Source organism: Castor canadensis, chromosome 4, assembly GCF_047511655.1.
Source record: "Castor canadensis chromosome 4, mCasCan1.hap1v2, whole genome shotgun sequence".
NCBI classification, from domain to species: domain Eukaryota; kingdom Metazoa; phylum Chordata; class Mammalia; order Rodentia; family Castoridae; genus Castor; species Castor canadensis.
In genome coordinates, this window is record NC_133389.1 from 57,573,359 (window position 1) to 57,586,271 (window position 12,913).

Here is a 12,913-nt window from a genome sequence, read left to right on the forward strand (position 1 = left end):
CAAGAAGTCTGATCACGATTCAGACTACGTGAATAGTCAGTGAGTGCACCAAAGTAATGAGATCTTGGTGACCTCACAGGGATTTAGTCACTTGATCATTTCTCTTTTGAAGCAGTTTCAAAGGTACATTGTGCTATTTTGGTAACTGGCACAGATCTTATGTACAAAAATCAGAAAAAGCGGCTTATCTGCTTACTCATTTCCAAGTTTGTTGAATATAGACAGATGCATTTGCCCAAAAGTCAGATGGGGACTAGGGAGGAGGTGCTATGGACACAGGTGTCAGAATCCTGTCATTTCCAGCCAACAGCAGAGTGCAAGTCCACTTTGTAAAACATTCTAAGTTACCTTTTTTGGTTGTTTATGGTAAATCTGTATTTTGTGTATAAAGTAAGGTTACAGATATGACCCAAATGAACTCAACAGTGACAAATTACTGATGTTAAGTGGGAAGAATGATAGAGAGCACTGAAGGAGCAGAGTAAGACTTGGATTTTGGACTTGAATTAGTCCCTTAATAATTGCGTCACATTGGGCAAGTCACCAAACCTCATTAAGCAAAAGTTTGTTTTTGGTAGTGCTGGGGATTGAACCCATGGCCTTACACATGCTAAACATGTGCTCTACCATTGAACTACATCCCCAGTCCTGGTGAGCACAGTTTTTCATTCTTTTGAGGATAGAATGAAAGCCACAAAGCATTATTCTGGTTTTTTCTGCCCTTGTAGCAAACAAAAGGGGTGAAATGGATGCAAAGAAATCAAGTAGTAAAATATGCATGTATTTGTACATGTTTGAGGGACTAATGACTTCATTCATAAAATGCACCAAACTCTCACCATTATACAGCTCTGGTAGCTGACCCAGAACTCCATCTGGGTGTGATTTTCACAGGAAAAGACTTTGTAGTTCTTCAGTATTGAAAACCTTTAATAGAATGTAAGAACTCTCCCAACCTGCTCAGCAGTGAGTAGCTGAAGTGCTGATTCAGTGAAAGTCAGAAAGATGTGCTAATTATTAGATAGTCCCCTCCAAAGACAGATGCTCAGATTTTAGAAGAAGCGGGACTCAAGTAAAATCACACAGACCTGAAAGCAGTGCATTAATAATTTTATTAATTTCTTCTTTTTACATTATGGGAAACATTCATTTATTTACAATTATTTTTTTTGTCCACACACAATCTAGGTAAATAAGCCTATGAAATTCCAATTCAGAAAGCCATAAAAATGTTCCCCACCCCTCCATCTGAAGGCTTTCAAATGAATCTTTTTTTTTTTTCCAAACCAAAATAATTTTTAAAAATTACATTAGGGAATTCAGATATGCTAGTGATTTACATTCCAGTTATTTAAAATATGCATCTAGACATGTTTTAAAAAAGAAATGGTAAATTCACAAGGATAAGGCTTAAATGAAAGTGGTAATGCACAGTAAACATTAAGGAAACATCTATAAATAACAGAAATATATTACAAATAAATTAGTTCTATTTACCATTTCAAATATTAAAAATCTTTAATCCATTTCTTCATCTCTCTTTACAAAAAGATTATGTGAATTGTATGGAAACATCTGCAAAAAATATAATAAATACTTAATTTCTTTGAACGTCTTTTTTTTTTTTTGATGTGGGGGACAAACTTCTTCTTTTGTAATCCCCCCCTCCCCAAGAAAATGCCCAACACCTTTATACCAAAGTTAAACAAAATAATATTTTCAGGGTACATACATTTCCATTATGAACTAAAAAACATTTCTACAAATTACATCAGAAAGAACGATTTAACAAAGGTTTGCTGATGAATGTCAGTTTCAGGGGTCAAGTGGTTCACAAACAGCATTATGTGGGGTCATGTTCTAACATCAGTAATTAGCTTTTTATAAAGTGTTTATACAATTTAAACTGTTTTTTAAGGAAGGCAAAGGTCATGATGCCCTGTAGGCGGTCCACTAAGATTTAAAATTCTTACCAAAAATAGCTTATGAGTATACAAATACCTTTCACTTAGACAAGATAAATAGGCCTTCTCTGGTCACTCTTTAAAATATCCTGGGCTAAAATCAGTTTCCAAAGGAAAAAATTATAAGACGATCACATTAGAAGTTAATTTCATAATCCAAATCTTAATTCTACCTCAGGGCACAGAGCTGGATTTATGGACATGGGTGTGGGAATGGTTGCTGCTTCCTTCACGGTAATCTGTGAGTTCCAAGTCCTTCTCAGCAGTGAATATGACCACAGGCTACTCAAGGTGACAACTGGCCTTACTCATGCAACCTTTATGTGACCTTTCATTGTTGCTACAATGTAAAGAAAAGGTGTATTCTTTTTGAAACTAGTAAGTCCTTGAAGCTAGAAATTTGTTCCAATTTTACAAAACAATTCACTTGCTTTGTTCACCCTAGTTAAAAGTTGGTTGGTTGGTGTTTAAATAAGTTAGTAGCCCTTTTCTTGTAAACCACAGCAGTAAACATTTGTGCCCTGTTGATAAGATAGCTCAAAGCATCAGATGGCTCTGAGAGGTAGCGAATTCTCTAGTGGTTTTAGAATATCCATGAAAATATTTGTCACCAGAACCCATCACCTCTCTTAATTTCATAAAGAAAATTAAATTAGCACCTGGCTATAAGAGTGTATTTTTTAAAAGACCTTTTCTGGTGCAAGCATATTTGATGTTATGTTTTTTAAGTCTTTTATTTTTCAATGGCATATTTCTAACGTTTTGGGTGTGAGCTTGACATAAATGCCAGTGATACTTTCAGATCGCCAGATTCTAAATGTTTAAACTGCTACAAGTATAAGGGCATTTGAAGACAACTTCAGCAAGACAATGCATCTTGCCCATCAATCATGACTAAAAATGGAAACCAACATTCTTTGCCAGAAGCTTGGATTTCTCTCATTGAATCATGATGCTTCTTCTCTCCTAATGGCTCGTGACCCCTGCAGGTCAAATTTTCTCTCTCACTACCTGGAACCTCAAAATGACAGTGCAGCTCTTTAAATGAGGCAGCATGTCTACTGGGGTGGGAAACTTAGTCTTTTTGACATAGGATGAAGTCCCTATGCTGAGGAATGAGTGAACTCTGCACAGTAGTGAGAGGAGACTAAAGGAGAAAATATCCCTGAAATATGAACTGCTGGGAAAAACTAGACGAATGTGTAGCAATCGAAGGGATGATAGGAAAACCCAAACTCTTTTCTGAACACAGCCTTGGTGCCATACAGCTCTTCAGAGACAGATGTGTACTTCTGTGTGTGGAATTGGGTAGGGTCCACCCAGATGGACCCTAAATCTATAGAAACACTTCCCCTTTTAAAACCCCTGCCACCACAACAATAGAACACACATAGTACAATAAAAGTTGATAAAACATTTCAGGTCTAGATTTTCTTAATAATAGGACCAAAAAAAAAAACAAAAACAAAAAACCAAAACCAAAACCCTTCTGTAGTATCTTAAAACACCAAAACTTCCTTAAGCCTTGCCTTTTTTTCATTTTATTGCCTTTCAGAATAGATTAATTTCCCTGAAAGATCAAATTTACAATCTTCTGCTGATTGAAACATTTGAAGCTGTGATTGATGAAGTAACAGTGAGGCAGTTTGTGCAGCTGTGAGAGGTGCAGGCGCCCCCAGGACCTGCAGATTTGCTTCTCCTTTCTCGCCTCCTACACACCCAGGCTTCTCCCCCCATCCCAGGCCAGCTTGGTCCCCTCTCTCTTTGTCACTCATTGATTCCGGTGAGATGGTGTGATTTCTGAGGTTGGAAATAAAGTGCTCTATCTGCTTTTTAAAAAAAGAATAACAGCTTAGGGAGAAATAAAGGGAATCGGAGCCCCTCACTCTTTCATGTGGAAGACGGTAAGTCCCAAAGGCTCACCCTGTGATACTGAATTTCTGAAATACCCTATGGTTTTATATTGCTGAGCTCTAGGGACACACTAGCTTGAAGGAACTGAGGATGGTGGGTGACCTAAAGGCGTCGTTTCTACACAGGTGGGTTGGGCTCGGCATAGAAAATAAAGGGTTGGCTCTCTGTATGAGGCAGGGTGACGGCATCAGGACCGGGGAGTGGGGGGCGCGAAGCTTGGTGAAGAAGAAGATGGGAGGCGGGGCGGCTGGGGACAGCTCGGCGAGGTGGACAACTACACCACTGACAGTGGAAGTCACTGAGCTCAGAAAGACGGGCTCGGAGGGGGGGAGGCGGCGGGGGGGCGCGGTCCTCGGCGGCGCTCAGAGCCGGGTCTGCGCCTCGGGGATGTAGATCTCGATGCTCTCGGCGCTCTCGGTGGCCGAGTTCTGGCGGACGGACGCGGCGCGCTTGGCGGCCATCAGGCGCTTGCGGGCCTCCTGGCGCTGCGAGCTCTCCAGCGAGCGCTCCCGGATCAGCGGCGCGGGGCCCTTCGCCGGCTTCTTTGGCACTGGAGGAGGGGCCCTTCTCTCCTGATCAAAGCAGAAGGTTCAGGACATTACACAGCTTCTCAGGACAAGCTTGGGAAAGACTGGGATAGGCAGTTAGAACACACTTTTTTTTTTTTTTTTAATGTTACCTAAGGGTGGTTAGTTCTGATCTGCACATTGCATAGACATTTTGTCTTCATTATTCTGGCTTGGGTATTCAAAAGATGCAGGAAAAAAAAAAATCCTGGTAAGCTTAAGGCCAAGGGTTAGGCTGAATTGCAGAACTAGGTCTCTCCAAAGGCAGACTGTGGGTATTTTAAATGCTCCCCCCACCACCACTCCCTGCTGAAGGGCTGCGGCTCCCAGCACATCCAATGGGGTTCTCTCTGGAGACTCAAGGCGCTTCCTGGTGCCAGAAACGGGCCAGGAGACCGCAGCAGCAGAAGCATCTAGAACTCTGCTTCCCCTCTAGTCATCATCGGGTGCAAGCTTGGCTCAGAATTTTTAAATCTCTCCACTTTCTCCCCGGGCCCACCCAGCCTCCCTTTCTCCCCAGACCTAGGCATCATCCCAATGAGGTTGCAAGACTGTGTTCCTTAGCTTTGTTGATGGCACAATGAGGGAAACCCTTTGCACATCACACACAAACACACGGCAATACACTGTACAGGGTCACCGGAGAGGGAGGACACTGGTATTTCCTACGCTGGGGAGGGAGTCAGCTCCAAGATGACTCCTAAAACATCCTTTCGGGAACATTACTTCCTAAGGGTCTCAGGATGACTGAGTGTAGTGGCCCAAAAGGCAGCCAACCACAGGACAAAACCAGTGCTATGAACGTTTAACAGGACTGAAAAAGGTCATCCCTCTTATCAGCAGCAAACTATAAAACGGTTTTAGATAGTTTCAGTGCCACTGTAAAACTCAGCCATTTGTTCCTTTGGCAAGAAAAAGAGTATGGTGGAAAAGAAAGGCATGTACACCACAAAAGGTTTTTAGGATTAGATGTTGAGCTTTCAGGCTGTGAAAAGGTCCATATAAACGCAGTGTTTCCATTTTAAATAAAATATCCTAAGTCTCTAGAAAACTGTGAAAATTATCTTAAAATCTGGATTCAGTGATTATCCAGAGGGCACACTTTGTGTCTTAACACTGATGCTCAGTGCAGCAGTTCCTCCTTTGCTTGCCAGAGAGGTACCAAATTAAATCGTATTATACTTGGACTTGCCTCATGATTGTTTAAGGTGGAGTCTGTGTGTCTGAAAGAACAAAAAAAGGAAAGTACAGAAGGCAAACAGTAGTCCACCAACTCGTGTTTGTTCATGTTGTTCCTCTCAGGTTCATGGGGTGAAAAAGCTCTGATCATAGATAAAGTGCATTAAAAACAAAAACCTGAAAAATTATGCTAATGATTTACTATGTGGTTACTGATAGGTCACATATAACAACTTTTTGTATCACTTCTTTAGGGCATTTAAATCTTCATAGTGGAGTAATTCAGCAGATATTTTTAAAAGTATGAGTATTGGAAACTTTTTAGTCATTTTCCTTTCTTTGCACACTTTATTTTTTAAACAATAACTTTAAAATAATCAGTGAATGAGAAATTAAATGGATCAGTTCTGGAAAGCAAACTACCAGAATGTGTACACCTGCCATGTTTCCTTAAAATAAGACTGATTTAAAAGCCTTGCTAGCAAATAGTTTTACACAGAGATTAAAGAAAACTAGATGAGGTACAATGTTTGTTTTCCCATCAATAAAACATTTGTGTTTAACATTAAAACCCCCAGTTAGATGGTGACAGCATTGGAGACAGTCATGACAGCACTGCCCTCCTGTTACTTACGGACAGTCTCTCAGGACCAGATTTCTCTAGGAGCCCAATGACTCCAGGAACCCCAATAGGACGGGCAGTGGTGGAAACAAATGGATGACTGTTGGCTCTCTGATAGGTAAGGAGACCTGGAAAGGGCAGGGCCACCATTGCCTCAAAGGAACAGCTATGTCTCATTCTCAGAGGTTAAATTTCTTGGAACTATTTGACCTCAGGCTGTAGAGCAAATGTTTTTTTAAAAAAAAAAAAAAAGTTATGCAGGACAAACCAGCCTGGGGAGGAGATGTTGAATATCTGTATGAGCCTGGTGGAACCACTGTAATCAAATGTGAAATTACAGTTGATTAATTAAAGTAAAAGAACTTAAGTCTTTATTTCTTAATCGTTGCATGAGACCCCAGTGAGCAATATTCCCCCAGGCAAATTAACCAAAAGTATAACTTTTGAAAAAAATTCCAACATTTATGATGACTGTGAACCTTTATGGTGTATATTTTATACTTGAACAACAGTGATTTCTTCATTACTATATTTATCAAATGATTATCAAAGTCAGTTATTTTTCAGGGCTTCCTATTTTTCTCGGAAACACATCCTAAGGGTGTAAGGAAGTTGAACTCTTGCTTTATGGAATCATGCATTGAAGATGTCATTTATTTTAGTTTAAAAAGCAAAATGGAGGCAGTTCCTTCCAGTGACTAAAATGTTTTAACTTAAAGTTTAATTAACCAAAAAAAAGGAAAAAAAAAAGCCACATTCCCATTTTCCAATTCACAAAGACAGGTTTTCTTTTTTTGAAAAAAAAAATGCCTGAAACATTACAGATAATATCCCAAATGATTACTATGTAAACATTGTCATTACAATGAAATTAGTATGATATCAGCTCCATTTCACATTGTAAACAGCAGGACTGAATGCAGAAGCCTATTTAGACTGTCCAGTGTTTGTGCAGGTTTTTAAATGAACCATACAAAATCTACATTGTTCTACCTTCTTGTCAAGAGGATCCATCTGTTTCCAATTATTGGCCTTTAACTGATGAAGTTCATCAAATTTCATACTAATATTTTCTATGGACAACTGCAGCATGTCCCAAAACCCCGCCAAATCCTGGGAGGTGGGCCTTGGATGAGCATTAGGATTCTGTATGAGAGAAAGAAAAACATTCGTGCTTTAGAGGCGACGTGACAGCATGCAGAGGGCCAAAGAGGCATTTTCAAATATTCGAATAATGTAAGGAGGATGAGTTCCTTTTGGTTCTTAGACAAGAGATAAAAGGAAGGCTACACGTGGTAATCTTATCCACTCCTGGGTGAGTCAGTGACTTTCAAATGTCAAGGCTGTAAAACTCCTCTGTTCGGATACAACAGAATGGCTGTATCAGTTTGGTAAAGGAGAAGGGTCAAAACATTTGAAAAATCCCAGAATGCATAATCTATTACCGGATGCATTTTTAAACACCGTATTTAAATGAAAATGCCATCTTTGAAAAAATAATACAGTATAGTACTATTAGATATTTGACTCCATACCACACAATTTATTCAGAGAACAGCTAAGAAATCTAGAATAAGATTAGTTTTAAACTTATGTTGAATAATAAAATAATGTTTTCAAAGTATTGTATTGTGTATGAACTTTGTGTACAAACATCAAACATACTATGTATGTGGTAGATGCGTGTGTGCGTGCATGCGTGTGTGTGCGTGCATGTGTGTGTGCGTGTGTGTGTGTGCATGTGGGGGGATTGAACCAGGGCCTTGAACACGTGAGACACGTGATCTATCACTGAGATACATCCTCTTTCCCTCAAAATACTATGTGTTTGGCAATTAAGATGTCACTAATATAGGAAGTCATTTTATCTTAGGACTGCTTTAATAAAATCATTTGAGAATTAATTGATTTTATCATTTTTCTTTTTTTGCAATATTGGGAATTGAACTCAGGACCTCATGCTTGCTAGGCAAGTGCTCTACAACTTAAGCCACCCACCTAGTCCTTAGATGATTTTAATTAGACTGTAACGTAGTATAACGAATGTGAGAACACTGTATGTACCATACATATGCATGTCTGTAAGGACTCATTTGCTAGAATGGCAAGCACTTTTCAGTGTTTCAGGATTGATTTGCTTTGTTGCTATCCAAATATTCCTGACAAGGGATGAACCTTGAGTTATCTAACCTAAGGCAGAAAAAAAAACCCACAATCAAGAGACTGAAGGTGGCATGCTCACTGCTAAAGTACTGAAAGAGTACTTTAAGGTATTTATGGTTAAGTGGTGGGACCCTCCATGTATCCAGAGCTTCTGTCCCATGTCACTTTTGGTTACCTGTCGGTATCCAGGTGCCTGGACAGACTCTGAAACCTCACGTTATATAATAACAGGAGGCTGGTTTGTACTGTTAAAACTAACCTCTAAGAAAAATGATATCATTAGAATTTCAGAAAGGCCAAAAGTTATGGCCATAAAAGGTAACAGGTTAGAAAGAACTTCTATATCCTTGGATGGACTAGTATCATAGGCCTGGCATAAAATAGATGCAAGTAAAGATGTATTTATAAGTGTATACTTCCAGAACTAAACATAGTTTTGAAATTCCTTGGAAGAATAAGTTCTGAAGTTGTAAGTACTTAGTTCATAATTAAAATGTATTAGGGGCTGGAGGTTCAGCTCAGGGTGCAATGCTTGCTTAGCGTGCTAAGGGCCTTGGTTTCGATCAATCATCAGCACGAAACAATTAACAATCACAGAAAAGGATTCTAATGACACCTGAGTTAACCACAGGGCTCTCTACATCATTTTGACTTTCAAGTAATGAATAACAACAAAATGTCTCTCTGGGTGTGGTGGTACACACTTGCAATCTTAGCACTGCGAGGATGAGGTAAGAGGATTGTGAGCTCCAGTTTGGGCTACATAGCAAGATCTTGTCTCAGAAAAAAAAAATCATCAACATCTAGACATTCAAAATAGATGGGTAATAGCTTTGACAAAGTGCCTCTCAAATAGTTTTATGATCTCACAATATATTTGGCCTTATCCATAACTAAAAACTAAACTGTAGGTATTTTGTAGTTCAGTGAATCTTCTGGGTCACAAGCCCTATTAGCTAAACTGCTTCAGCACCAATGTAGGAAATAATACAGGTTGAGTATCCCTTATCTGAAACTCTTGGGACCTGACGTTGAGATTTTGGACTTTTTAGGATTTTGAAATATCTGCATATACATTATAGGAAACCTTGGGGATGGGACTCAAGTGTAAACATGAAATTCATTTATGTTTCATATACATCTTGTATTATAGCCTGAAGGTAATTTTTTTTCCCATAGTACTGGGTTGCATTTGCTAGGCAGGTGCTCTACCACTTGAGCCACACCCTTTTTGTTTTGTTTTTCTGTTTTAGTTTACTTTTGAGGTAGAGTCTCATGCTGACTTTGCCTTGGCTAGCCTTGAAATGTTTTCACCTCCGGAGTAGCTGGAATCACAGTCCTGAAGGTAATTTTGTACAATATTTTTAATATACCTAAGTTTTGACTACAGTTTGTCACATGAGGTCAGATGTGAAATTTTCTACTTGTATTGTCATGTCAGTGCTCCAAAAGTTACAGATTTTAGAACACTTCTGATTTCAGATTTTTTTGTTTTGTTTGTTTGTTTGAGGTTTTTGAGACAGAGTCTTACTCTGTATCCCAAGCTGGTCTGAATTTCACAAGCCTCCTGTTTCAGCCTCCAGAGTGCTGGGATTGTATTCATCATGCACCACCACACCTGGCTGATTTTTTTTTTTTTTTTTAATTAAGGATGCTCAATCTGTAGTGTGAATGGACCTGAACACTTGTGATGTTTTTTTAAAATGTACTCAACTCTGTATCTGGGCAACTTGTTCCTTTCCCAAAAAAGAATCACTTTGTCGAAAAGATAGACGAGGGGCTGGCAGAGTAGCTCCAGTGGTAGAGCACTTGCCTAGCAAGCATGAGGCCCTGAGTTCAAACCTCAGCACCACCAAAAAGAAAAGAAAAAAAAAAAAAAAAGAAAAGATAAGAGCAAACAAAGGGTGTAGGTGCTCATCCATTCTCCAAATCCAAGGGCATCTGACATTCTGTGCTCAACAGGGAGTGGCAGCTCCCTGCTTAATCTAAACCAGGCCATTTTGGAGGTCAGAGGAGGGTGAAGTGAGAGGAGGAAAAGTAGGGCTTTGTTCCTTGATTTAGTTATCTTGGAAAAAGTCAACTTTTATCCATTCATTCTAAGCCTGAAATCTAGTCTGGGATAATGTAAGTTTTCTAAAATAGACCTATTATTTTTCTCTTCCTCTGAGCAGGAACTCAAGAAAATATGGCTGAGTCTGTTTCTGACTAATCATAGTACCAGTTTTACGCAGCCTTAGACCTAAGTGGGGCTACCACCAGGCCACCCCGCTTTGTGTAGTGGGTGGAGCTGACTTCACTCCACGAAGGTGAGGAGTGGAACTCAAATCCTGATTGGAATTTATAAGGATTGAAGTCAAGTAGACTGGGATTTAAGTCTTGGCTCTGCTCTGGCCAAGGTTTTTAGCCTTTCCACACCCATTTTTCTCATCCATAAAATCATCATAAAAGTAATGTCACTATTAATTCTACATGGAAATCCTGAGAATTTAACCAGATCAGAAATCTAAAAGTTCTTAGTATGGCATTTGGTGTACATAGGGTCTTGGTCTTCCCTGCAGGGACTTGATTTGAGCATCAATGACCTTCATCCCCAGTGTGGCATTACTACAGTCTACCTCTAACAGGACTTTTCCATTTCACTGCCCCAGTTTCTGTAGTGGTCAAGAAATAACAGGCCCATCAGAAACGAGGAAGCTTCAGAAGTTGGCTTTAAGAAGATTGATATTTCCTAGAAAATCAGCAAAATGTTCCAGAAATTTTGTTTGCAATTTCATCTTTAAGATCTGCACAATGTTTACATTCAATACACTTGCTCATCAAATAATTCTTTTAACACCTCAAGGGCTATATGTCCCTGAGGTGTGTACACAGTGACTTCCTTGTGCACCTATTGACCAGTTTGAGCAATATGGCTTTATAAGCCCTTTCTTACATTTAAAGGATAAACAATCGTGTTAATGAAGATCTGTGACACATTAGAAAGATTGCAGATTAGCAGGATTTCTACACCTGGAACAGAGCTGAAGCTCAAAAAAACATTGGTTGAGTTGAGTTTGCTTATCAATTCATTAATATAAATTGTCTCATAATCCAGAATAGATTTCTGACAAAGTGGAAAAAGGGCTAGGTGATTTTTTTTTTTTTTTTTTCTGAAACAGGGGAAAACAAACTATTGGGGGAGAGGAGAAAGAAATACTCCAAAGGAAGAAAAAAAAGATATACTCCAAAAAAGAAAAGCCTGGAGAGTGAAAAGGGGGGTACGACCTCTTGCATGTTTTATATTTTCTCTTGATTGAACTCTGTCTAGATAAATCTCATCTGGTCTGCATTTGTCCTTGTAAACAAGATTCTTTGTGAGGAGAGAACAAAGTGCCCATGATACAGAGTTAAAACTCTAAAATCATATTTTGGGTCATTTAGATTGCAAATAGTCATATTTTCACTTTCCACATATAAATAGTCGCTTTTCATTTTCTTTGTTTTAGATCCAGCTTGAGCAACAATTGAGCAATAAAAGCTATACTTGTGGAGACAGAAGCAATTTTTTAAAGAACACATGTGAGGAAGGTCTTGCCCTTTTAATTTTGTCGTCATTTTAAAAAATACTATTGTTGGTAGTGGTGCTTTCCTCTTTTTGTTTTGCTTAATTTTGTTTTTGTATGTCCAAAATGAATGAAGTATTCATTCATCTCAGGGAGATAAATCTATCTACACTTTGATGTCCTCTACCTCTCGATTTTGAATTAGACCAGAAAACTCTGATTAGGAAATAGTCATTATCAGCTATTTTAGAAAGAAAACCACGACCTAGGATGATTTTATTTGTAATATTATTTTTAAAATATCAGGTTGCTTCATATTTGGAGAAGAATAATAAAATCGAGGTATCATGAGAATGCTGGGAAAATGGAAACTTTTCAGCTACCTAAAAGCAGGAAATGGAGTTTTAAGTTGATTGCCCTTTCTTTTCTCCTAAGATTTAAGTGTCAAATAAGTATTTTTTTAATTTCAAGAAAAGTAGGAAACAACATTCAGGAGGAAATTGTCTATTTCAGGTGAAAGAACTAAGCCTGGACTTGATTGAAACGTAGTTTGCTTTAGCTGGGCTAGGCTTGAAAAGTTCTTCTCCTGGCGCTGTACTAGAGGGGGTGATGGCAGTGGTACCTACCAGGTTTTCTTCACACAGTTCTCTGAACTGGTAGAATTTCTGGGCCATGAGAAGTTGGGCACTGCCCACTGCGGTTCGGATTTTCCCTAGAACTGAAAAGAGCAAACATAAAAGAAGTTTACACTGGATGCCTCACTGTTGAGATTTAGTCTGTAAATAAAGCAAGGAGAAAATTATGTTGTCACTATTAGGAAAAACAGCACACCCAGCACGCCCACGCCCACCCAGAGCGCCCAATCCCTTCCTCGCTCTTCGCTGTCCATGGAACAGGCTCTGAAATCCACACGGAAAAACACACGAGCGTCATGCATATTTCTCGGGAGTCTTGGGGTTTTCC

At 39.1% G+C, this 12,913-nt stretch overlaps 1 protein-coding gene across 20 annotated transcripts in view; it reads right to left on the reverse strand.

Annotated features, from left to right (window-relative positions):
• Positions 1 to 1,089: 1,089 nt before the first annotated feature.
• The window catches only part of Dlgap1 (DLG associated protein 1), an 888,020-nt gene continuing 876,196 nt past the window's right edge, over positions 1,090 to 12,913 (reverse strand). For 17 of the 20 annotated variants that reach the window (XM_074070239.1, XM_074070238.1, XM_074070237.1 and 14 more), the window contains 3 exons: positions 12,577 to 12,668; positions 7,239 to 7,391; positions 1,090 to 4,450 (listed from right to left, as the gene is read on the reverse strand). In XM_074070239.1, the coding sequence (XP_073926340.1) occupies positions 4,241 to 4,450; positions 7,239 to 7,391; positions 12,577 to 12,668 (455 nt within the window). In that variant the 3' untranslated portion in view covers positions 1,090 to 4,240. Of the gene's footprint in view, positions 4,451 to 5,951; positions 7,392 to 12,576; positions 12,669 to 12,913 lie in introns of those variants that run through there. The other 3 variants (XM_074070257.1, XM_074070258.1, XM_074070254.1) reach the window with 1 other exon arrangement.